The 25,781-nt window shown below is 42.4% G+C and overlaps 1 protein-coding gene across 3 annotated transcripts in view; it reads right to left on the bottom strand.

Moving 5' to 3' along the window:
- Positions 1–25,781, bottom strand: part of LOC126194969 (serine/threonine-protein phosphatase CPPED1-like) — a 94,460-nt gene that overhangs the window by 28,772 nt on the left and 39,907 nt on the right. For all 3 annotated transcript variants that reach the window (XM_049933362.1, XM_049933363.1, XM_049933364.1), the window contains exons 3-4: positions 20,574–20,783; positions 3,130–3,268 (exon numbers count right to left, since the gene is read on the bottom strand). In XM_049933362.1, coding sequence (XP_049789319.1) covers positions 3,130–3,268; positions 20,574–20,783 — 349 coding nt within the window. The remainder of the gene's footprint in view (positions 1–3,129; positions 3,269–20,573; positions 20,784–25,781) is intronic.

Below are 25,781 nucleotides of genomic sequence, written 5' to 3'. Positions count from 1 at the left end.
CCAAATCATTTATATAAAGGAGAAAGATGATTGGAGCTAAAATCTATCCCTGAGGTTTTCTTTTAGTTCATGCTTTATTTGTGTTTTCTGTTTCCTGTTGTCAAGTACAATGTGAACCATTTTAGTGCAGTGCCTCTAATGCCATATACTTTGAGCTTGTCCAACATTATGTTTGTCAAAGACCTTACTTAAGTCTAAAAAGAATGCCAGTGGTACTTTGTTTTTTGTCCATTGTTTGCAGAGTATTGTGTATAAAACCATAGATTCAATGACGGAAAGTAGACTTAGCAGTTCCACACACTTTGCAATGTGAAATCATCAAATTTGCACATGAGAAAGGACTTAAAGTCAACAGGAAGTAAAACAAATTTTTAAATAGCTGATTTGACTGACAAGGTGAAAAGAGTAATCTCCAGTTGTGTACAATGTTTAATTTTGAGTAAGAAATCAGGAAACATGGAAGGTTTCCTTCACCTCTTATTCAAAGAAAGAAGGTCACTATGTACACTATCTGATCAAAAGTATCTGGACACCCCTATGTAATGCAGAAGTGACCACTAAATGTCAAGGGAGGTGGATAGAAGCAGGCATGGTGCATTGCGTGGTCAGTAGAGAAACCTGAACAGCAAGTCATTGGATGTAACCTGAGTAACAGACCCATCAGGGGCATTTCAACCTTTCAAAAGATGTCCAAGTCGAGGGTTGGTGATGTGATTATGAAGTGGAAATTCAAAGGAGCACTCACAGCTAAAGTAAGACCTGGCAGACAGGGACTGTCCAGCATCGCAGAGATTGGTTATAAAAAATCACATTAAATCAGTGGAAGGAATCACTTGTGAGTTCCAAAGTTCTACCAACAGTTCATCTAACACACTGACTGTACATTGGGAGTAAAAAAAGGTACAAAGGTCAAGCTGTTCCTCATAAGCCACACTATTCTATAGCAGTGCTTGAGATTGTGTAAAGGGCAATGCCACTAGATGGTAGATGACTGGAAGTAAGTTATTAGAGTGATGAATCACACTATGCTCTGAGGTAATCTGATGCAAGGGTTTAATGTCTGGAGAATATTACCTGTCGTCATGTGTAGTGTCAATATTGAAGTAAGGAGGAGATGGTGTTACAGTATTGATGTGTTTTTCAAGGTTAGGGTGCAGCCTTCTTATTGCACTTGAGAAAACACTGAATGCAGAAGGATATGAACACATTTTACAGCACTGTGTACCGTGTACAGTAGAAAAACAGTTCATATATGATGACTGTCTGAATCAGGTTGAAAATGAATGCAGTCATGAAGTAGCTTCAGTGAGACAATGGTTTGTGGACAACAACATTGCTCAAATATACTGGCCTGCCCAAAGTCCCAACTCAAACCCAATGGAACATCTTTGGGATGTATCAGAATGTCAGCTTCATTCCATACCTCAGCTTGCAACATAATCTCGTTTCGGATCTTGAGAATGAATGGGCCGCCATTCCTCCACAGACATTCAGACTCCTCACTGAAAGTGTCCCCAGCAGAGTTCAAGCTGTGATAAAAACAAAGGACAGACATACTCCATATTTAATTCCACCAATAGGTGTCTAGAAACTTTTGATCAGAAGAATACTTATCACAAAGATCTCATTGGACCCCTTTGATCAAATCACAAATGATACAACCGTATTGTAAATATCACTGTTGCATTTAACACCTTTACCTGGCAGTATCCTGTACAGACAACAAAATCAGCAGCAGTTAGTAAGTTGGGGTAACAGAAAACTAATTTTAGAAATTCAGTCCAAGTAATTACCAATAGACAGACTTGCTTTAATTTTCATGAATTCGAGGAGTACTGCAGGACAGAAAAAATAGTGAAAATATTTTAATAACAAAGGACTCCCTAGAGCCAATGGACAGATTGAGAGGATCAACTCTATTTCAGCCTCAATCATGACTATGCTTGGTATTGACAACTCTACCAAATGGTATAAAGTAGTACCATCAGTTCAATGTGTCAGACAGTCAACATACCACATAAGTGTTCTGAAAACATCACTTGAGCTTTTGATAGAAGTTAAGATACACACTCAGACTGATATCACATCATGAAATTGTTAGAAGAAGATATTATTAATTCAACTGAAAAAAGACACAGTGAAGTGATGGAAGACGCTAAATGACAATTCAGATATGTGCTAGACGAAGGAAAAAAGCTTTCAAGTACAAAGTTAGTGATCTTCTAATGATAAATTAACACAAAGTAGACCAAAATTAAGGCTTAAGGTCCCCACTGATTTACAAAAGTCAAAACTAATGATATATATGACATGTGCATAGAAGGGTTCCAGGACTACAACAATAAGTGCTGGATTTATGCATCTCTGGCCATACAAAGATAATATCTGAGTTGCATTTAACTGTGCTTTTGTTGCTTTGTCCTGTCCATTGCTAGAGTTTGTAATGATGAAAGAAAGAAAATGTTCATGTGTAAGTCATGTTTTGTATTTTAATGCACTGCAGTTATTAATGTATTTAATTTTTACTTTTACAAGGATTGCTTCTGGGATGGTGTTTCTAATTTTCATATGAAGCGTGCATGTGCTGCAGCCATCTGAAGTTCATCTATTATGGCTCACAAAGCTGGTCACTATTATGCCTGCCAAGGAATGTAAGAAGATGCACTTCAAGATGCCACACAGCAGCTGCTCTTTGTTTCTTAATAACGGCTTCCTTCATGTTTCATTTATTTAAGTTTTACAGGAAAGGTGTGTTCACCTCTTAGTTAGCTGCATTTAATGAAATGTAATATTGGTGAAGGAAAATATAAATTTATATCAGCAAAAATAATGTTGACTGAATTTCGAATCACAATGATAAAAAAAAATTTATAATTTTTTCGAGTTAGCAGCCTTTTTATAGAAACAGTCACTGCACCTGCAACCCAAAGAAAAAATGTTGAGAGAAACAATACAAAACAACCCCATAGTATACCTTCAATAACTCTGATTAAATGTCGTGATATAACTGCAGCTTGTGGTTGCTTCACATTGCATAATCTTCTTTCCAGTGAATGGAAATAAAATCAGACCTTTTTTTCATTATATGATGCATAGCCATTAGAATTCATTTGATGACATAGCACTCACATTTTCATTGTTTCTTTTGTAGGATGGTCACCAACATCATGATTCCCACAAACACAAACCATAGGTATTTCAGGGTTCAGCTTGCTGAATATTCTTTTGAAGGTTGCAATTTGCCTTTTGTATACATCAGGATCACCACCTACATAAATTAGTTGCATAAAAACCATAACAACATCAAATATAAATAAGTTAGCCAGATACAAAAACTGCAAATATGAATACACACAAATAGAAAATTAGCGTACTTGTCAAAATATAGGTATTTAACAATGTATGCAAATGTGTAATATTGATTTCTGTTAACATAGATTATTTATTATGTTCCTTTTTTGGAAATGAATACAACTTTCTGGATGGTACTCTTACTTAAATAAATATCACTTTTAATTGGAAGACATATTTAGTCACAAAAAACGACAGTATTATTCCAACAATTCTCGTCATTTCTTCTTTTCTCCCAATGTGTACAGCGATTACTGTTTCTTCATATCTACTGGCTCTGAAGGCAAAAGTTAAACTACATAATCTGACCTGAATAGTCCTTTCCACTTCTCCCCCCCCCCCCCTCTCCCCACAACACAGCCTCCCGATGCTGCACCTAGCAGACCATCATCATATATCATATCCCCACCAAATCCCATGCACACTGCTACAGGCAGCAATACTGCATTTTTCTCCACCCTTTCCCTGTTATCCTTTCTATCTCCATGACCCACATCTCTCCTGCACCTGCCACTAACCCAATGCAGCCACGGCTGCTACTCACTGCAGTTCAATCTCAGTACCCAGGGACAACATAGGTGAATTTGTGTGTGTGTGTGTGTGTGTGTGTGTGTGTGTGTGTGTGTGTGTGTGTGTGTGTTTCTAAATATGAAGAAAGACATTTTACTACAGCTTAGTCTGCTTCCAGATTAGATTAGATTAGATTAGTTTTCGTTCCATAGATCTGTGCTGAGGAGATCCTCGTGGATGTGGAACATGTCATTTTTTTTTCTTTTTAAGCTGAAATAACAATACTAATAGTATGAATATATACAATACATCATTTGTTTCTATTAAAAAATTCGTCAATGGAGTAGAAGGAGTTGGCCATTAGTAAGTCTTTCAGGCTCCTTTTAAACTGATCTTTATTTGTAACTAAATTTTTTATGTCTACTGGCAAATTATTGAAGATGAGTGTTCCTGAGTAGTGGACCCCTTTTTGAACTAAAGTAAGTGCTTTTAAGTCCTTGTGCAGATCATTTTTGTTCCTGGTATTGTATGTATGAACTGAGCTGTTTGTTGGAAAAAGAGATATATTATTTAGGACAAATTTCATTAATGAGTAAATATACTGAGAGGCAGTAGTTAGTATACCCAGTTCTTTGAAGAGGTTTCTACAGGACGTCCGCAAATTTACTCCACAAATAATATGTATTACACGCTTTTGGACTCTGAAAACTTTTGTTTGACTTGAAGAGTTACCCCAAAATATTATACCATATGACATTATGGAATGAAAGTAGGCAAAGTATGCAAGCTTTTTCATTTTTATGTTGCCTATGTCTGCTAACACTCGAATTGCAAATACAGATTTGTTAAGGCGTTTCTGCAGTTCTGTGGTGTGCTCTTCCCAACTGAATTTATTATCAAGTTGTAATCCCAGGAATTTAAGACTGTCAACCTCTTCTATCTGCTCTTCTTCGTATTTTATGCATATGCTGGGTGGAAACCTCTTACAGGCTCTGAATTGCATATAGTGAGTCTTTTCAAAGTTTAATGTCAGTGAGTTGGCTTTAAACCATTTATTAATATCCATGAAAATATCATTAGCAGATCTTTCTAGAACTACACTTGACATACTATTTATTGCAATACTTGTGTCATCTGCAAACAAAACGAACTCTGCTTCTGGCAGTCTAACTGATGAGAGATCATTAATGTACACAAGAAAAAGCAATGGCCCTAAGATGGATCCTTGTGGGACACCACATGTAATTTCTTCCCATGCTGATGATGACTGATGACTTAATTCACTAGTCCCTTGCACTGACACCCTTTGTTTCCTGTTAGTGAGGTATGACTTGAACCATTTTGCAGCACTGCCCGTGACACCATAGAATTCTAATTTACTTAAAAGGATGTTGTGGTTCACACAATCAAATGCCTTTGACAAATCACAGAAAATACCTTCTGCTTGTAATTTGTTATTTAATGAATTAAGTATATTTTCACTGTAGGTGTAAATAGCCTTTTTGATATCAGAACCCTTCAGAAATCCAAACTGTGTTCTTGATAATATGTTATTTGTGGTCAGATGGTTGAGCAGCTGCCTGTACATTACTTTTTCTAAAATTTTTGAGAATGCTGGCAAAAGTGAAATCGGTCTGTAGTTTGATGGTATCTCTTTATCCCCTTTCTTGAATAGAGGCTTAACATCTGCATATTTTAGCCAGCCAGGAAATGCCCCAGTTATAATTGACTGGTTACACAAGTAACTTAGAATTGTACTAAACTCACAAGAACATGCCTTAATTAACTTTGTTGATATTTCATCGTACCCACTAGAATGCTTTGTTTTTAAAGATTTTATTATGGACGTTATTTCTTTTGGTGAAGTGAGTGATATATTCATGTGCTTGAAGCTATTTGTGAAGGCTAGTTTCAGATATTCAAGGGCATTATTTACTGATCCTGAAAGTCCCATTCTATCAGTAACGGATATAAAGTGCTTGTTAAATAGATTTGCCACACTATGCCCATCAGTTACTAATGTGTCATCTACCCTTAGTGCTATTTGCTCCTGTTCCTTTCTGGTTCTACCAGTCTGCTCTTTCACTATATCCCATATTGCTTTTATTTTGTTCCCTGACATTGCTATCTTCTTCTCGTAGTGCATTTGTTTAGACGTCTGAATTACTTTTTTTAATGTTTTACAGTATTCCTTGTATTTAGCTAAATCATCAGCACTGGAGCTATTCTTGGTCAACAGATACATTTTCCTTTTTGTCTTACAGGAAATCTTTATTCCTTGTGTAATCCATGGTTTTATTATAGACTTATGTTTAATTTGAGTAACTTTTAGAGGAAAACAGTTTTCAAACATGGTACTGACATTGTTCATGAATGTGTTATATTTTTCATTCATGTCATGAGCACTATAAACATCTTTTCAGTTAATATCTTTGAGCAGTTTCCTAAAACACTCAATTTTTGGTTGCTTGACTACTCTCCTGTACTCAGATTTAGCAGTCTTGATAATCTGCTTAGAATTTACATCTAAAACAAGGAGCTGCATGTCATGATCTGATAGTCCATTTATAACAGGTTTTATGATATGATTTTGTTCCTTTGATTTGTCTATAAAAATGTTATCAATGGCTGTCCTTGAGGATTTAGTGATCCTAGTTGGAAAGTTTACAGTGTGAGTTAGATTGAAAGACAACATTACTAACTGCAGTGAATGTTTACTGGAAGATTGCATTAGAAAATCTGTATTAAAGTCACCAGCAATCAAAATTTCTTTCTTTCTTCCTTCCTGTTAAATAATCCAAAAGAGCTTCTAGATGTTCTAAAAATAGATTATAATTTCCTGCAGGTGCTCGGTAAATAGTTATTATTATACAGGATCTGTTATGGAACTCTACTTCTGTTGCACATGCTTCTAGATGCTGCTCTAAACAGAATTTATTAATGTCAATGTTCTTGAATTTATGGCAGTTTTTGATAAATGTGGCAACTCCTCCTCCATCCATATCTACTCTGCAGAAGTAGGAAGCTAGCTTAAATCCTGAAATGTCTAACATATCTATATCAGTGGTCACTTGATGTTCAGAGAGGCAGATTATGTCAATTTGGTTAGATGAATTCATTTCCCACTCTCGTTTTAAATGTGCCTGTCTCGTGCTCAGTGCCTTCTTACGTGGTACACACGCTGTATTATGTAAAGGATAGATTGCTGCTCACCAAAGAGGAAACACTGAGTTGCAGACAGGCACCATGAAAAAGACTGCTGTATATTTTAGTTTTCAGCCAAAAGGCCTTCTTCTGGAATGGAAAACACACACAGATTCACACAGGCTAAAGTGTACAGCTGTTCTTTTTGTTGTGCCGGTGTTTGATGCAGCATCTCCTTTATATGGTGAGTTGCACTCTATCTGTTTCATAATAATATTATTATTACTACAATTCCATCCTGGACTCTCCACTGTTTGATATATAGTCTATTCAGCCATAGATGCAGATACTGTCAGTTTAATGAATTTATTTAATATAAACTAAATTTGTACACGTCAATTCTTACACAGATATCTCGTGTCAACCAATCTGCTCAATGGGAGAGGTAATGAAGCTCTGTGATCAAATTTTCATTCATATCCCTTTTCAAATGTGCACAACCTCTGTCTTCCAATTCAGTGTCTGTTTTGCATTAATCCATAAACCACAGATGAGATCATCTTCTGGAAATACAATGCACTTGACACAGTAAACATATAGAATCAGGAAGAAAATGTCTTTCTGGTACACCCCGATGGCACTGATATCAATGATTTTTGTAGTTATATTGTTACATGAAAACAATTCCAGAAGAGTTTTGTTTCACACTGTGTTGTGTGTTTCATTCAAATGGATTCAACAGAATACTGTGGCACAGTAAAATTCTGTTTTGGGTAGATTATCACGAATATAAGCTCATACAAGGTTCTTTCGCTTTCAACTGATAAGAAATGGGTAGATAGAGTTCAAAAATGGCTATACTTCTCTTGAAGTTAATTCATGTATAGAACATACCAAAACTGCAACCATAAAGGAAAACACCCAAAAAATGCACTACACAACACAGTATTGGACGACTGGCAATATGCAATGGCTGAAACAGCTGATGATAAAGGCATATCGAAAGAAAGCATGTGATATATTTTACACAAAGAATAACTATGAGAAATATTCATGAAAAATCTGTGGCTCATTTGTTGAACGATAAGCAACAGAAAGTGTGAAACTGAATCTCTCATCAATGTTCAGATAGTTTTGAAATGAACATTTTGGAAACAAACTGATTTTGTTCAGCAATTTCTTGCTGTGAGTGAGGCATTGGGTTCACCACTACACACCAGAAATGGAAAAAAAAGAAAGATTAGACTTTAATGTCACGTTGATGTAATGGCCTTACCCTAAAGGAAAAAATCAGATGTGTTTTTACAGGAAACAATCTTGACATCTGCAATTTAGGGAAATCATGGAAAGCCAAAAACTGAGAGACCATACTGGGATTTGAACCAATGTACTCCCAAATGCCAGTGAAATGTATTAAACAATACACCCCTTTGCTTGGTCCCAGGAATGAAACAGCAATAAAGCAATGAAGGGAAGCTAGTGGCAAGTAGCTTTGCACCAAAAGGGGCAAAGTCATCTTTATCAGCTAGAAATTTTCGGTTAGTACTTTACAAGATGCAAAAAGATTCTTCTTACTGAATACACTGCAGACAGTAAAGTAATATGTGACAAACACTACCTAAGTCTCTGGAACAAATGTGATGAAAAGAAAAAGAACATGGGAATACACTGAAATGTCATCAGGACAATGCACCTAGCCACAAATGTATCGCAGTAATGGGAAAACTTAGAAATTAAGTATGAATTATTAGGTATGAAGTGCCCGCCTCTGCAGTTGAGTGGTCAACATGGCTGAGAACCATGTGAGGGGCCCAGGTTAGACTCCCTACTGGGTCAGAGATTTTCTCCGCTTCCAGATTGTGAGTTTTCCAGTTCATCATTGACATTCAAGTCACCAAAGACTTGCACCAGGCAGGCAGACTCTCCAAAAGGGAACTCCTGGCCAAAATATTCCACATACAGATTTGATTTCAAGTATGAAGAATGAATTACCAGAACATCCACCCTTGAGTCAAGATGTGGGATCTTTTTATCTCGATTAATTCTCACAAGTGAAGAAATCTGTTGATAGAAAAAGTTTTGGGTCCAATGAACAGGTTCTAACAGCTGTAGGTAAGCATTCTACAGACTTCCCATAATCACATTTTAAGACAGAATCTGCTCACCAGAAAAAACTGTTGGACAAAGGGTACTGAAATAAAAATAATCATTTACTTCCAGGCAGACACATTTTCTGCTTTCTCACATAAAAAATAAATTTTTCCGTTTATGGAGGTCTGTTTTCAACCATTCTTATCATCAGAACATATAGTTGTTTCATTTTCTAGGACTATAAACTACGGCCAGCTTACTAACTTTCTCAATCAAATTTCTATCTTTTCTTGCAATATATTGGCTAGCAAACCTTATCTTATTCTGTGACTGTAGGCTTTCCCGGCGTAAACTATTGATGAAGGTTTCTCGGATCTCCAGCGGGGTGGTAGCGTTGATCTCTCGCGACGTTTCGGGAAGTGTCATACTACCCATCTTCTGGCGAAGTGTCGAGATTCGCGGAGAGCGGGCTATTTACATGTGCGCCTCCTCCACTAGACCTCAGGTGGCTGCGGTGGACCAACGGCATGCGCGGTGGTGGGGATGGCGGGTACCCCCGGAGGCCACGTTCGGTTCTCGGTGTAAGCATTCTGTCTGCGTCCGCGGTGGAGAACGTTGACGGGCGCACTCCCGATGGATTGCCGCTATCGCAGGGTTCCATGCTGCGCTGAGTTGGTATCCCTCGTCTCTGTTGACCAGATTCTCGTGAATCCTTATTTCTACGGATTCTTTGATAACGCTTTTCCAAAAGCCAGATGCTCGGCACAGTACCTTCATGTTTTCGAAGTTGAAGGTGCGTTCTTCATTGATGCTGTGTTCTGCTATAGCTGATTTTTCTGTGTGGCCTAGTCACACACATCTGATATGTTCTTTGCAGCGTTTAGATATGCAGCGCTGTGTTTGCCCAATGTATTGCTTTCCGCATTTGCATGGTATACTGTATACTCCTGGTGTGTTAAGGTTCAGCGCATCTTTGGCAGAACCTAGGAGCTCCCTCATCTTCGGTGTCTTCGGTGATGGTCGGAGAATGGTTTTGATCTTGTATTTTCCCAGAAGTCATGCAATTTTGGCCAAGAGCGTACCCACGTACGGAAGGAACGCGAGTCGTTTATCTTCTTCTTCTCCTTCATTATTTTCTTCTGGGGTTCTCACTGCTTCCTTCTTCCTTTTAAGCGCCCTGTTGATATGCGTTTCACTGTAGGCATTTTGTTGGAAGACTTCCCTCAGGTGTTGTAGCTCGGATGGTAGGCTGTCTTTGTCGCAGATGGCGCGTGCCCTATGTACCAGGGTGGTCAGTACTGTTTGTCTTTGTGCTGGATGGTGGCAGCTTGTTGCATGAAGGTATAGATCTGTGTGTGTCTTCTTCCTATGTACCGCATGGCCTAGTGATCCATCTGCCTTCCTCTTAATTAAAATATCAAGGAAGGGGAGGCATGCATTTTCCTCCATTTCCATTGTGAATTTGATATTCAGATGGATGCTGTTGAGGTGTTCAAGAAACTCATCTAGTGCCTGTTTGCCATGTCCCCACACGACAAAAGTGTCGTCGACATAGCGGAAGAAGTGCTTCGGTTTCTGTTTGGCAGTTTGAAGGGCCACCTCCTCGAAGTGTTCCATATAGAGGTTTGCAATCGCAGGAGCCAATGGGGAGCCCATCACCACATCGTCGCTATGCTCGAAGAGTTCCCCGTTGCAATGAAAGTAGGTGGTTGTTAGTGCATGTTCGAAGAGGCTGATTGTTTGTGGTTCAAAATGCTGAGTTAAAAGTGCCAAGGAGTCTTGAACAGGCACTTTCGTGAAAAGCAACGTCACGTCGAAGCTCACGAGTAGGTCCTCCCTTTGTAGTCGCATGTCCCTGAGTATTTTTACGAATTCGGCTGAGTTTCTCACATGGTGGCTGCAGTGTCCCACAAGGGGTTTGAGCAGTGTCGCTAGGTATTTCGCAAGTTCGTAACTGTGAGAGTTGATGGAGTCCACAATCGGTCTCAGAGGTACCCCTTTGTTATGGATCTAGGGGAGTCCATAGAGGCGTGGTAACGCTGGAGCTCTGGGGTACAGTCGCTTCTTCATTTGCTCTGGTAAGTCCGATTTCTTCAGCAGAGCTATCGTCTTTCTACTCATCGTCGGGGTTGGACCCTTCTTCAGCCTCTTGTAGGCCTCGTCTTGTAGCAGAAGGTTTATTTTCTGCCGGGTCTCGGCAGTACTTAACAGCACTGTCGCGTTCCCTTTGTCCGCTGGTAGGATCGTTATATCAGGGTCATCTCTAAGGGACCGGAGAGCTGCTCGTTCTTCCACAGATATGTTATTTTTAGGCAATCGAGATCTGTTGATTATTCTGCAAGTTTCCCATCTGACTTCCTCTGCTTCCTCCTTCGGAAGCCCTCGTACTACTTCATCCACGCCACTGGTAATGTCTCATTTCGCGATCGTTCTGGGGACGGAAGCACAATTCAGTCCTTTGTTGAGGACTGCGATTCTCCTTCTCTAACATATGTAGGTCAAGTTGCTTTCCATGTAATTCAAGATAAGCCTATAAGTTCTCCATTTTTTTTTCATCCTTATTAAATATGAGACCATTTTTTATCTATCTAACCAAGCATTAATTATTGGGTTCAAATTAATGATATAAATATAATAGAAGGAAATATTCCACGTGGGAAAAATATATCTAAAAACAAAGATGATGTGACTTACCAAACGAAAGCGCTGGCATGTTGATAGATACACAAACAAACACAAACATACACACAAAATTCAAGCTTTCGCAACCAGCGGATGCTTCATCAGAAAAGAGGGAAGGAGAGGGAAAGACACAAGGATGTGGGTTTTAAGGGAGAGGGTAAGGAGTCATTCCAATTCCGGGAGCAGAAAGACTTACCTTAGGGGGAAAAAAGGACAGGTATACACTCGCACAAACTCACATATCCATCCGCACATACACAGAAACAAGCAGACATTTGTAAAGAAAAAGAGTTTGGGCAGAGATGTCAGTCGAAGCGGAAGTACAGAGGCAAAGATGTTGTTGAATGACAGGTGAGGTATGAGCGGTGGCAACTTGAAATTAGCGGAGGTTGAGGCCTGGTGGGTAACGAGAAGAGAGGATATACTGAAGGGCAAGTTCCCATCTCCGGAGTTCTGACAGGTTGGTGTCAGTGGGAAGTATCCAGATAACCCGGACGGTGCAACACTGTGCCAAGATGTGCTGGCCGTGCACCAAGGCATCTTTAGCCACAAGGTGATCCTCATTACCAACAAACACTGTCTGCCTGTGTCCATTCATGCGAATGGACAGTTTGTTGCTGATCATTCCCACATAGAAAGCTTCACAGTGTAGGCAGGTCAGTTGGTAAATCACGTGGGTGCTTTCACACGTGGCTCTGCCTTTGATCGTGTACACCTTCCGGGTTACAGGACTGGAGTAGGTGGTGATGGGAGGGTGCATGGGACAGGTTTTACACCGGGGGTGGTTACAAGGGTAGGAGCCAGAGGGTAGGGAAGGTGGTTTGGGGATTTCGTAGGGATGAACCAAGAGGTTGCGAAGGTTGGGTGGACGGTGGAAAGACACTCTTGGTGGAGTGGGGAGGATTTCATGAAGGATGGATCTCATATCAGGGCAGGATTTGAGGAAGTCGTATCCCTGCTGAAGAGCCACATTCAGAGTCTGATCCAGTCCCGGAAAGTATCCTGTCACAAGTGGGGCACTTTAGGGTTCTTCTGTGGGAGGTTCTGAGTTTGAGGGGATGAGGAACTGGCTCTGGTGATGTGCTTCTGTACCAGGTTGGGAGGGTAGTTGTGGGATGCGAAAGCTGTTTTCAGGTTGTTGGTGTAATGGTTCAGGGATTCCAGACTGGTGCAGATTCGTTTGCCACGAAGACCTAGGCTGTAGGGAAGGGACCATTTGATGTGGAATGGCAGCTGTCATAATGGAGGTACTGTTGCTTGTTGGTGGGTTTGATGTGGACGAACGTGTGAAGCTGCCCCTTGGACAGATTGAGGTCAACGTCAAGGAAAGTGGCATGGGATTTGGAGTAGGACCAGGTGAATCTGATGGAACAAAAGGAGTTGAGGTTGGAGAGGAAATTCTGGAGTTCTTCTTCACTGTGAGTCCAGATCATGAAGATGTCATCAATAAATCTGTACCAAGATTTGGGTTGGCAGGCCTGGGTAACCAAGAAGGCTTCCTCTAAGTGACCCATAAATAGGTTGGTGTATGAGGGGGCCATCCTGGTACCCTTTAATTGTTGGTATGTCTGGCCTTCGAAAGTGAAGAAGTTGTGAGTCAGGATGAAGCTGGCTAAGGTAATGAGGAAAGAGGTTTTAGGCAGGGTGGCAGGTGATCGGCGTGAAAGGAAGTGCTCCATCACAGCAAGGCCCTGGACGTGCGGAATATTTGTGTATAAGGAAGTGGCATCAATGGTTACAAGGATGGTTTCCGGGGGTAACAGATTGGGTAAGGATTCCAGGCGTTCAAGAAAGTGGTTGGTGTCTTTGATGAAGGATGGGAGACTGCATGTAATGGGTTGAAGGTGTTGATCTACGTAGGCAGAGATACGTTCTGTAGGGGCTTGGTAACCAGCTACAATGGGGTGGCCGGGATGATTGGGTTTGTGAATTTTAGGAAGAAGGTAGAAGGTAGGGGTGCGGGGTGTCGGTGGGGTCAGGAGGTTGATGGAGTCAGGTAAAAGGTTTTGTAGGGGGCCTAAGGTTCTGAGGATTCCTTGAAGGTCCGCCTGGACATCAGGAATGGGATTACCTTGGCAAACTTTGTATGTAGTGTTGTCTGAAAGCTGACGCAGTCCCTCAGCCACATACTCCCGACGATCAAGTACCACGGTCGTGGAACCCTTGTCCGCCGGAGGAATGGTGATGGATCGGTCAGCCTTCAGATCACGGATAGCCTGGGCTTCAGCAGTGGTGATGTTGGGAGTAGGATTAAGGTTTTTTAAGAAGGATTGAGAGGCAAGGCTGGAAGTGAGAAATTTCTGGAAGGTTTGGAGAGGGTGATTTTGAGGAAGAGGAGGTGGGTCTCGCTGTGACGGAGGACGGAACTGTTCCAGGAAGGGTCCAATTTGGATACTGTCTTGGGGAGTTGGATCATTAGGAGTAGGATTAGGATCATTTTTCTTCGTGGCAAAGTGATATTTCCAGCAGAGAGTACGAGTGTAGGACAGTATATCTTTGACCAGGGCTGTTTGGTTGAATCTGGGAGTAGGGCTGAAGGTGAGGCCTTTGGATAAGACAGAGGTTTCGGATTGGGAGAGAGGTTTGGAGGAAAGGTTAACTACTGAATTAGGGTGTTGTGGTTCCAGATTGTGTTGATTAGAATTTTGAGGTTTTGGGGCGAGTGGAGCTGGAAGTGGGAGACTGAGTAGATGAAAGAGACTGGGTCTGTGTGCAATGAGAGGAGGTTGAGGTTTGCTGGAAAGGTTGTGAAGGGGGAGTGAGTTGCCTTTCCGGAGGTGGGAAACCAGGAGATTGGATAGTTTTTTGAGGTGGAGGGTGGCATGCTGTTCTAATTTGCGGTTGGTCTGTAGGAGGATGTTCTGAACAGCCGGTGTGTATGTGGGAGAGGAAAGATTGAGGACTTTTATTAAGGATAGGAGTTGACGGGTGTGTTCATTGGCTGAGTCGATGTGTAGGTGAAGGCTTAGGCGGGTGAGGGCTGTGGATTGTGCAGTTTGGAACTGGTATAGGGACTGATGGAAAGAAGGGTTACAGCCAGAGATGGGAACTTTAAGTGTGAGGCCTTTGGGGGTAATGCCAAATGTCAGACAAGCCTGAGTAAATAAGGCTGAGTAAATAAGGCTTGTCTGACATTTGGCATTACCCCCAAAGGCCTCACACTTAAAGTTCCCATCTCTGGCTGTAACCCTTCTTTCCATCAGTCCCTATACCAGTTCCAAACTGAACAATCCATTGCCCTCACCCACCTAATCCTTCACCTACACATCAACTCAGCCAATGAACACACCCGTCAATTCCTATCCTTAATAAAAGTCCTCAATCTTTCCTCTCCCACATACACACCGGCTGTTCAGAGCATCCTCCTACAGGCCAACCGCAAATTAGAACAGCATGCCACCTTCCACCTCAAAAAACTATCCAATCTCCTGGTTTCCCAACTCTGGAAAGGTACCTCACTCACCCTTCACAACCTTTCCAGCAAACCTCAACCTCCTCTCATTGCACACAGACTCAGTCTTTCCCATCTGGCCGGCCGTTGGTGGCCGAGCGGTTCTGGCGCTTCAGTCTTGAACCGCGCGACCGCTACGGTCGCAGGTTCGAATCCTGCCTCGGGCATGGATGTGTGTGTTGTCCTTAGGTTAGTTAGGTTTAAGTAGTTCTAAGTTCTAGGGAACTTATGACCTCAGCAGTTGAGTCCCATAGTGCTCAGAGCCATTTGAACCATTTTTTTCTTTCCCATCTACTCAATCTCCCACTTCCAGCTCCACTCACCCCAAAACCTCAAAATTCTAATCAACACAATCTGGAACCACAACACCCTAATTCAGTAGTTAACCTTTCCTCCAAACCTCTCTCCCAATCCGAAACCTCTGTCCTATCCAAAGGCCTCACATTCAGCCCTACTCCCAGATTCAACCAAACAGCCCTCGCCAAAGATTTACTGTCCTACACTCGTACTCTCTGCTGGAAACATCACTTTGCCACGAAGAAAAATGATCCTAATCCTACTCCTAATGATCCAACTCCCCAAGACAGTATCCAAATTGAACCGTGCCTGGAACAGTTCCGTCCTCCGTCACAGCGAGACCCACCTCCTCTTCCTCAAAATCACCCTCTCCAAACCTTCCAGGAATTTCTCACTTCCAGCCTCGCCTCTCAATCCTTCTTAAAAAACCTTAATCCTACTCCCAACATCACCACTGCTGAAGCCCAGGCTATCCGTGATCTGAAGGCTGACCGATCCATTGTCATTCGTCTGGCGGACAAGGGTTCCACGACCGTGGTACTTGATCGTCGGGAGTATGTGGCTGAGGGACTGCGTCAGCTTTCAGACAACACTACATACAAAGTTTGCCAAGGTAATCCCATTCCTGATGTCCAGGCGGACCTTCAAGGAATCCTCAGAACCTTAGGCCCCCTACAAAACCTTTTACCTGACTCCATCAACCTCCTGACCCCACCGACACCCCGCACCCCTACCTTCTACCTTCTTCCTAAAATTCACAAACCCAATCATCCCGGCCACCCCATTGTAGCTGGTTACCAAGCCCCCACAGAACGTATCTCTGCCTACGTAGATCAACACCTTCAACCTATTACATGCAGTCTCCCATCCTTCATCAAAGACACCAACCACTTTCTCGAAAGCCTGGAATCCTTACCCAATCTGTTACCCCCAGAAACCATCCTTGTAACCATTGATGCCACTTCCTTATACACAAATATTCCGCACGTCCAGGGCCTCGCTGCGATGGAGCACTTCCTTTCACGCCGATCACCAGCCACCCTATCTAAAACCTCTTTCCTCATTACCTTAGCCAGCTTCATCCTGACTCACAACTTCTTCACTTTCGAAGGCCAGACATACCAACAATTAAAGGGAACAGCCATGGGTAACAGGATGGCCCCCACGTACACCAACCTATTTATGGGTCCAGAATGAGATTTTCACTCTGCAGCGGAGTGTGCACTGATATGAAACTTCCTGGCAGATTAAAACTGTGTGCCCAACCGAGACTCGAACTCGGGACCTTTGCCTTTTGCGGGCAAGTGCTCTACCATCTGAGCTACCGAAGCTAGTTCTGCATGGTTCACAGGAGAGCTTCTGTAAAGTTTGGAAGGTAGGAGACGAGATACTGGCAGAAGTAAAGCTGTGAGGACCGGGCGTGAGTCGTGCTTCGGTAGCTCAGATGGTAGAGCACTTGCCCGCGAAAGACAAAGGTCCCAAGTTCGAGTCTCGGTTGGGCACACAGTTTTAATCTGCCAGGAAGTTTCATATCAGCGCACACTCCGCTGCAGAGTGAAAATCTCATTCTGGAAACATCCCCCAGGCTGTGGCTAAGCCATGTCTCCGCAATATCCTTTCTTTCAGGAGTGCTAGTTCTGCATGGTTCGCAGGAGAGCTTCTGTAAAGTTTGGAAGGTAGGAGACGAGATACTGGCAGAAGTAAAGCTGTGAGGACCAGGCGTGAGTCGTGCTTCGGGAGCTCAGATGGTAGAGCACTTGCCCGCGAAAGGCAAAGGTCCCGAGTTCGAGTCTCGCTCGGGCACACAGTTTTAATCTGCCAGGAAGTTATTTATGGGTCGCTTAGAGGAAGCCTTCTTGGTTACCCAGGCCTGCCAACCCAAAGTTTGGTACAGATTTATTGAGGACATCTTCATGATCTGGACTCACAGTGAAGAAGAACTCCAGAATTTCCTCTCCAACCTCAACTCCTTTTGTTCCATCAGATTCACCTGGTCCTACTCCAAATCCCATGCCACTTTCCTTGACGTTGACCTCCATCTGGCCAATGGCCAGCTTCACATGTCCGTCCACATCAAACCCACCAACAAGCAACAGTACCTCCATTATGAAAGACTGCCACCTATTCCATATCAAACGGTCCCTTCCCTACAGCCTAGGTCTTCGTGGCAAACGAATCTGCACCAGTCTGGAATCCCTGAACCATTACACCAACAACCTGAAAACAGCTTTCACATCCCGCAACTACCCTCCCAACCTGGTACAGAAGCAAATTACCAGAGCCACTTCCTCATCCCCTCAAACCCAGAACTTCCCACAGAAGAACCCCAAAGTGTCCCACTTGTGACAGGATACTTTCCGGGACTGGATCAGACTCTGAATGTGGCTCTCCAGCAGGGATACGACTTCCTCATTTCCTGCCCTGAAATGAGATCCATCCTTCATGAAATCCTCCCCACTCCACCAAGATTGTCTTTCCACCGTCCACCTAACCTTCGCAACCTCTTGGTTCATCCCTATGAAATCCCCAAACCACCTTCCCTACCCTCTGGCTCCTACCCTTGTAACCACTCCCGGTGTAAAACCTGTCCCATGCACCCTCCCATCACCACCTACTCCAGTCCTGTAACCCGGAAGGTGTACACGATCAAAGGCAGAGCCACGTGTGAAAGCACCCACGTGATTTACCAACTGACCTGCCTACATGATTTACCAACTGACCTGCCTACACTGTGAAGCTTTCTATGTGGGAATGACCAGCAACAAACTGTCCATGAATGGACACAGGCAGACAGTGTTTGTTGGTAATGAGGATCACCCTGTGGCTAAACATGCCTTGGTGCACGGCCAGCACATCTTGGCACAGTGTTACACCGTACCGGTTATCTGGATACTTCCCACTAACACCAACCTGTCAGAATACCGGAGATGGGAACTTGCCCTTCAGTATATCCTCTCTTCTCGTTACTCACCAGGCCTCAACCTCCGCTAATTTCAAGTTGCCGCCGCTCATACCTCACCTGTCATTCAACAACATCTTTGCCTCTGTACTTCCACCTTGACTGACACCTCTGCCCAAACTCTTTGCCTTTACAAATGTTTGCTTGTTTCTGTGTATGTGCGGATGGATATGTGTGTGTGTGTGTGCGAGTCCTTTTTTCCCCCTAAGGTAAGTCTTTCCGCTCCCGGGATTGGAATGACTCCTTACCCTCTCCCTTAAAACCCACATCCTTTCATCTTTCCCTCTCCTTCCCTCTTTCCTGATGAAGCAACTGCTGGTTGCGAAAGCTTGAATTTTGTGTGCATGTTTGTGTTTGTTTGTGTATCTATCAACATGCCAGCGCTTTCGTTTGGTAAGTCACATCATCTTTGTTTTTAGATATAGCCAAGCATTATTTTGGACTTGTTCCTATTTCTTTTAATTACCAGGTCATCTAGTGCCACTAACTAGTCTCAGGTTAAATTTGTAAGAAGCTGGCGTGGAGCATTGAGTTAGCTATCGATAGCTGGTAAACACAGTGTGGTGATGTGTACGTTATAGCAAAATGCGTGCAAAAGGACTGCAAGATAGGCTAGCCATGCTCTGCAAAACCAGCACTGTGTAGCAGTAATAGCCAAAGTGGGCAGGACGGTGTCACCACACCAGGGCTAGAACTATGTTATGAGCTATGTGACTGGGAGCCGGGCGACAGTGCAACAAATGCTCTATGGAGCAATATATATAACTGTGAATTTCGAGACAGATTCATTCGGAGCCAAGTAGTACTACCACAACACCAGGATGACACTAGACGACCAGACGACTGGGCTCCGCCACTTGCAGTTGTGGGTTCGAGTTCAGGAGAGGGCAGCAGCCCATCACACTAAGTAAACCCTGAGGGCTTGGTACTGCAGCACAGCAGGCCTGCCGTCTACACCACTTGCTGCCAGACATCTGCCAGGAGGTAACCGGTCATGCACCATGCACAGCAGTCATCCCTCATCACTGTGGAAGACATGAGCCACATCTGGGCACAGGTGTTCAACATCAGAGGACTGACACTGTGAGAAGAAGCAGTAAGCTGCTGTAACGAGCCTCAGCCAACCGACAGACCACGTGAGCATCATCGGATGCCATCACAAGTACCGTCCATCTGGGGTGGTGGCTAGCTGCCTGCTTACCATCATTGGACTGCCGTGTCAGCATGGGGATGTCCGACTCTAACTGACTATGAACAAATGCAGTTAAAAGCAATAAAGTGTCTTCTCAGCAACCAGTCTGTCACTGGGCCCCACCAACCAACCATTAAGTCCCACCCTCGGCCAGATGGGCCCTAAAGTAGTAAGAAAACGTGAACTTATTTTTACTGTCTCCAACAATACCATTTGTTGAATCTCTTTCATCATTGTCAAAAGAAAGAATTTACTTCATCCTAACTCCATTTCCATTTAAAAGGGACCTTATTCTTACTGGTGTGTCCACATGTCTTACCACATTTTTTTAACACTGTGCTAACTTTATAGCCATTAAAATAATATTGTTTTATTTTCTTTCTTTACGTCCATGCATGTAATCCAGTGAACGATCTGCAGTTCATGGGAATGCAGGCTTTCTCAGCGAATCTTGATGGTAAAATCTTCTCGGGTTGACAGCAGAGTCAATGTGCTGCTCTCCAGCAATGTTTCAGCTAGTTTCTTACTTGCCATCTCCTTCGCCTGAAGATGGCAAATAAGAAACTTGCTGTAACTTTGCCAGAGAATAACTTATTGACTTGGCTGTCAACCCGAGAAGATTTTATGGTACAGTTCAAATTTTTTTTTTTTTTTTTTTTTGCCCCCTGTAATACTTCCTTCTCTTACAACTTACAATAGCTGTGAAGACCCTGCATATACATGAATGGGACTCTGGTGAACAGAAGGTACATTACACCCAGAACATTGAAAAAAGAAAGAAATTTGTTTCAAACAATGACATTGTTCTGACTGAATTTATATTACTCTCAGATAGAAAACCAAACTCAAGAAACAAGAAATAAATTCCTGTTTATCAAAAAATGCTTAAAACATACCTGGCATGGCATCACATAAATCTCCACACATAACAACAAATTTTGGCTTAGGTGTCAGACTATTGATTTTTTCTACTGATTTTTCAGCTAATTCAATTTCTTTCTCCCAACCTGGATTTGTTAGTTTCAAAATGTAACGGTCAATCAGCCCAAACTGAATATCAGCAGTCTGAATGAAATAGTATGGTCCTTTCCAAGTCTTCTCACCATCTGAAATGAAAATTATATCTCATGAATTCCAAATTTAACACCTCAGAAAGAAGAAGAAGAAGAAGAAGATGATGATGATGATGAAATTTCTAGGCAAAGGGATAAGTGAACTAATATATTAACAAACACGAAACAACTCTTCAAAATGTAATCTGAACATTATGTAAATAATAACTACACTACTTAATACTATTTGTGCTTATGCCAGCTAAACATAAGCTAGTAAATTGAAAGAAAAGACACAATTTTGAAAAAAAAAATGGTGCAATTGCATTAAATAGCTGATGTTTATCTTCAGTTGGTGTCTTAATATTTACTTGATTACACTGGTATCTTTTGAAGAAAATATTTATCCATACCTGCAAGGTGTTCCACAATTCATGTTACACACTTCTATAGGCTGTAGGGGGGACTTCATGTCTGGAAATGGTTAGTTTCCACGTTACAAGGAATTAAGATGTACAGATTTCCCTCTTATTTATTGTGATATTACAACAGCTGCCAAAGGGGTTAAATCTGTGGATCTTGGTGGCCAAGCATGCTCACCTTGATCAATCCACCTGTCACTGTACACTCAGATGGTTTCGGATGTGAACTGAAAAACGTACTGCCGCACCATCATGCTGTAACCACAATTCAAATGAATGTCCCATGGCACATTTTCAAAAAACTCTGCCAGCACTTGCTGCAGGAATGTCAAGTACCGGGCACCCTTCACCCTTCATGGGGGGAGGAAGGATGTATGGTCCAATCACACAATCATCGCAGATAGTTGCATAGACATTGATGCTGAAGGTGTGCTGAAATCTTTACATACACGTGACTTTGGGGTTTTTCTAATAAAAAATGTGGCTATTTGAAGCATTCAAAACACCTTCCCTGTTGAAATGCACTTCATCAATAAGCAAAATTTGCCTTGTAAACAGAGGAAAATCCACACAATGGCGTAAAAACCAAGTACAGAAATTGACACATGGCACAAAATCTGCCTGGAGCATAGTGTGTACCTTCTGAAGGTAATATAGGTGGAGCTGCTGTTCATGCAGAACATGACAGAAAGATGAGTGAGACACGTCCAAGTGACATGCAATGGCTCTAGTACTCATCAATGAGTAGTCCTCTTCAACTTGATGAAGCACTTCCTCTTCCAATACAACAGTGCATTGTGTTCTTGGAGCACCACAATTTTTGCTCTGTCACTTGGGAATTTCCCACTTTCCCGCAGCCTTTGTTCTACTCTGACAAACATGGGATGAGATGGAATCACATGATTTGGAAAGTACTTGTGGTACAGACATTAAGCTTTTCTTCTTTTATGGTGAGGGGCAAATTAACAAAGTATCGTTGTACTCTGCGAATGTGTACTCAGGCACCCTGATACTGCAATACTAGTCACCATAATGTCAACTGATGGGCATCATCAGGAAGCAAGGCAGACAGAAACAGAGGATACCACTTGACACCGTGTCACCATATCATTCATGAATGTGGTTAGCCTGCCATAACAGGTAAACTGCATAAGAAATAATGGGTTCCTACATAAAACTTGATCTACTAAGTCCCCTCTACAACCTCTAGAAGTGTGTAACATGATTGTGAAACATGTTGTACATCAACTTAGGCCTGTTTACAGTACACTATTGCTTACCATGCAACTCTGCAATGAGAACTGTTATTTGCCATGCAGCTAACAGGAAGAGCCAGTCCTTGAATCTAAATAACAACAGAGTTTGTAGGAATAACAAATGACGCACATATGTTTTTAACTTTTGTTTACACTGGTAAGGATTACCAATTTCCTGCACTGTTTTAGATAGGAGCTTGTTGAATAACTTTGCTCTAAAGTATTTAACTTCCCTCTGAAGAGTAACAAGGAAACAAAGTCTACAAGAAAATTATTTCTTCTTGTATTACCATTGTGCAAACCAAAATTCATCCACATCTACATCTAGTAGACACTTCTAAGACAGTGTACGGTGTGCGGCAGAGGGTAACCTACACCATTATAAGTCATTTCCTTTCCTGCTCTACTCACAAACAGAGATAGGGAAAAACAACTGTCTATGTGTCTCCATACGATTTCTAATATCTCTAATCTTATCTTCCCAGTCCTTACGCAAAGCATATATTGGCAGCAGTAGAATCGTTCTGCAGTCAGTGTCAAATGCCAGTTCTATAAATTTTCTCAATAATGCTCCTCGAAAATAACATTGCAGTCCCTCCTGTGATTCCAATTTTAATTCCCAAAGCATCTCCATACTAAATGCATGTTGTTTCCCATCTCTGAATTACTTCAGTGTCTTCCTTTAATCGAATGTGCACAGTACTCAACAATGTGTTGCACTAGTTTCCTATAAGCAGTCTCATTTACAAATTAACCACACTTTCCTAAAATTTTCCCAATAAACTGAAGTTGACTATTTGGCTTCCCTGCTACAATCCTGACATGCTCAATCTATTTCATATGGCTTTGCAATGTTGCACCTAGATATTTAATCAACGCTACCACATCAGGCAGCACACTACTAATACAGTATCCTAACATTACAGGTGTGTTTTGCATCTGCACTAACCAACATTTTTCTACATTTAGAGATAGCCGCCATTCATCACACTAACTAGAAATTTTGTTTACGTCATCCTTTATCCTCCTACAGTCACTCAATGTTGATACCTTCCCGTACACCACAGCATCATCACCAAAAAGGCACAGACTGTCTGCCGGATCATTTATGTATATAGCAAATAACAGTGGTCCCATCACACTGGGCACTCCTGACGATTCAATTGAAACTGATATTTATGACCAGTGACAAAAACCATTAAGGAGTAAATGTGCCGAGAATTTAGTGTAAGAATTGCAAAATCCTTAAAGGGGACTCTGCAACATATGTGGTTATCTACTGTACACAACAATATTACTGCTCACTTTTACCAGATAAATAATTGGTTCAAATGGCTCTGAGCACTATGGGACTTAACATCTATGGTCATCAGTCCCCTAGAACTTAGAACTACTTAAACCTAACTAACCTAAGGACAGCACACAACACCCAGCCATCACGAGGCAGAGAAAATCCCTGACCCCGCCGGGAATCGAACCCGGGAACCCGGGCGCGGGAAGCGAGAACGCTACCGCACGACCACGAGATGCGGGCCATAAATAATTTATTTACAAAATCAAACAATGGAAACTACAGGCTGGACTATCAAGAATGAAAGGAAAAGATAGATTGCTACTTACCGTAAAGATGACACGTTCAGTTGCAGACAGGCACAATTCAAAGGCACTTACACATTAGCTTTCTGCCACAGCCTTCATACATACATACACACATTAATCCTTGTTCGATAGATCATGAATGCGACCATTCGTAATAATGAAGAAAGAGAAAAACACACACACACATACTCATTCACAAAAGCAAGCACACCTCTCTCTCTCTCTCTCTCTCTCTCTCTCTCTCACACACACACACACACACACACACACACACACACACACACACACACACACACACACACACACACAATCGTCATCTCTGGCAGCTTGCACCAGAATGCAACTGTATGGCAGAGTGTGCAGGGACTAGACTGCCAACAGGCAAAGCATCGGGAGGCTGCTCGACAGGGAGGTAGGGAAGGGGGTCGGGGACGGAATGAAAAAGGTGAGGTGGATTGGCAGAGAGTGGAACACAAAGATTGTGAGAGGCAAGAATAGGGAGGAGGTGGCAGAACAGAGAGGTTGGAAACTGTTGGGGAGAAGGTGTGGGGACAGTATGTTAACATAAGTTGAGGCTGGGATAATTTCAGGAGCAGAGAATTTGTTGTAAGGATAACTCCCATCTGTGCAATTCACAAAAGCTGGTAGTGGAGGAGAGGATCCAGATGGCACAGGTAGTGAACTACTTTGTTTTTGGCCACAGTTTGGCAGTGGCCATTCATCCTGGTGGACTGCTCATTGGTAAAGAGTTGTGCAATGATTGCTGCAGAGGTGGTATACGCATGACTGCTTTCACAAGTGGCCCGGTCTCTGATGGGGCAGGATAAGCCTGTGAAAGGACTGTAATAGGAAGTAGTGGGTGGATGGATTGGGCAGGTCTTACACCTGGGTCTTCCATAAGGAAATGATTATTGTGGCAAGGGGTTGGGACTGGGAGTGGCATGGGGTGGGATTAGAATGTTGTGAAGGTTGAGTAAATGACGAAACACCACATTAAGGTGGGTGGGAAGGATCTGGGGTAGCATGTCCCTCATTTCTGGATATGATGATAGGTAATCACAGCCCTGGCAAAGGATGTTATTCACTTTTTCCGATCCAGGGTAGCACTGAGTGATGAAGGGGGCATTCCTATGTGACTGGTTCTTGCAGGGGTGGGAGGATTTGCGGTGCGAGAGGAAATGGTCTGGGGAATAGTGCCTGTCTGTGAAGTTCTTGGTTAGACCCTAAGCATACTGGGTAAGTGAGTTCTTCTCACTGCAGATACATTGTCTCCAGGTGACCGGGTTCTATGGGAGGGGTTTTTTCATTTGGAAGGGACGGCAGCGGTCGAAATGCAGATACTGTTGGTGGTTGGTGGGTTTGATGTAGACAGAGGTATGGATGGAGGAAGGTTGAGGAAGACCATGTGAAGCAGATGGGAGTAAAGGTATTGAGGTTGTGAAGGAACAAAGATAGGGAGTCTTGGGCCTGAGTCCAGATCATGAAGATATCATCAATGAACCTGAACCAGACTACGGGTTTAGTGTTTTGGTAGGCCAGGAAGGTCTCCTCTAGATGGTCCAGAAATAGTTCAGCATGCATGGGGAGCATGCATGGGGATGCCAATGGCTGTGTTGTGGATTTATACCTTCCCTTGAAAGGAGAAGTAGTTGTGAGTTAGGATAAAATTGAACAATGGAAAATCCAGGATGGAATGTAACAATATTATGAGAAGGAAAGATGCTACTCACCATATAGCGGAGATGCTGAGTCGCAGATAGGCACAAAAAAAAGAC

Source organism: Schistocerca nitens, chromosome 7, assembly GCF_023898315.1.
Source record: "Schistocerca nitens isolate TAMUIC-IGC-003100 chromosome 7, iqSchNite1.1, whole genome shotgun sequence".
NCBI classification, from domain to species: Eukaryota; Metazoa; Arthropoda; class Insecta; order Orthoptera; family Acrididae; genus Schistocerca; species Schistocerca nitens.
Note: the sequence above shows the minus strand (reverse complement) of the source record. Positions and strands in the feature narration are given on the sequence as shown.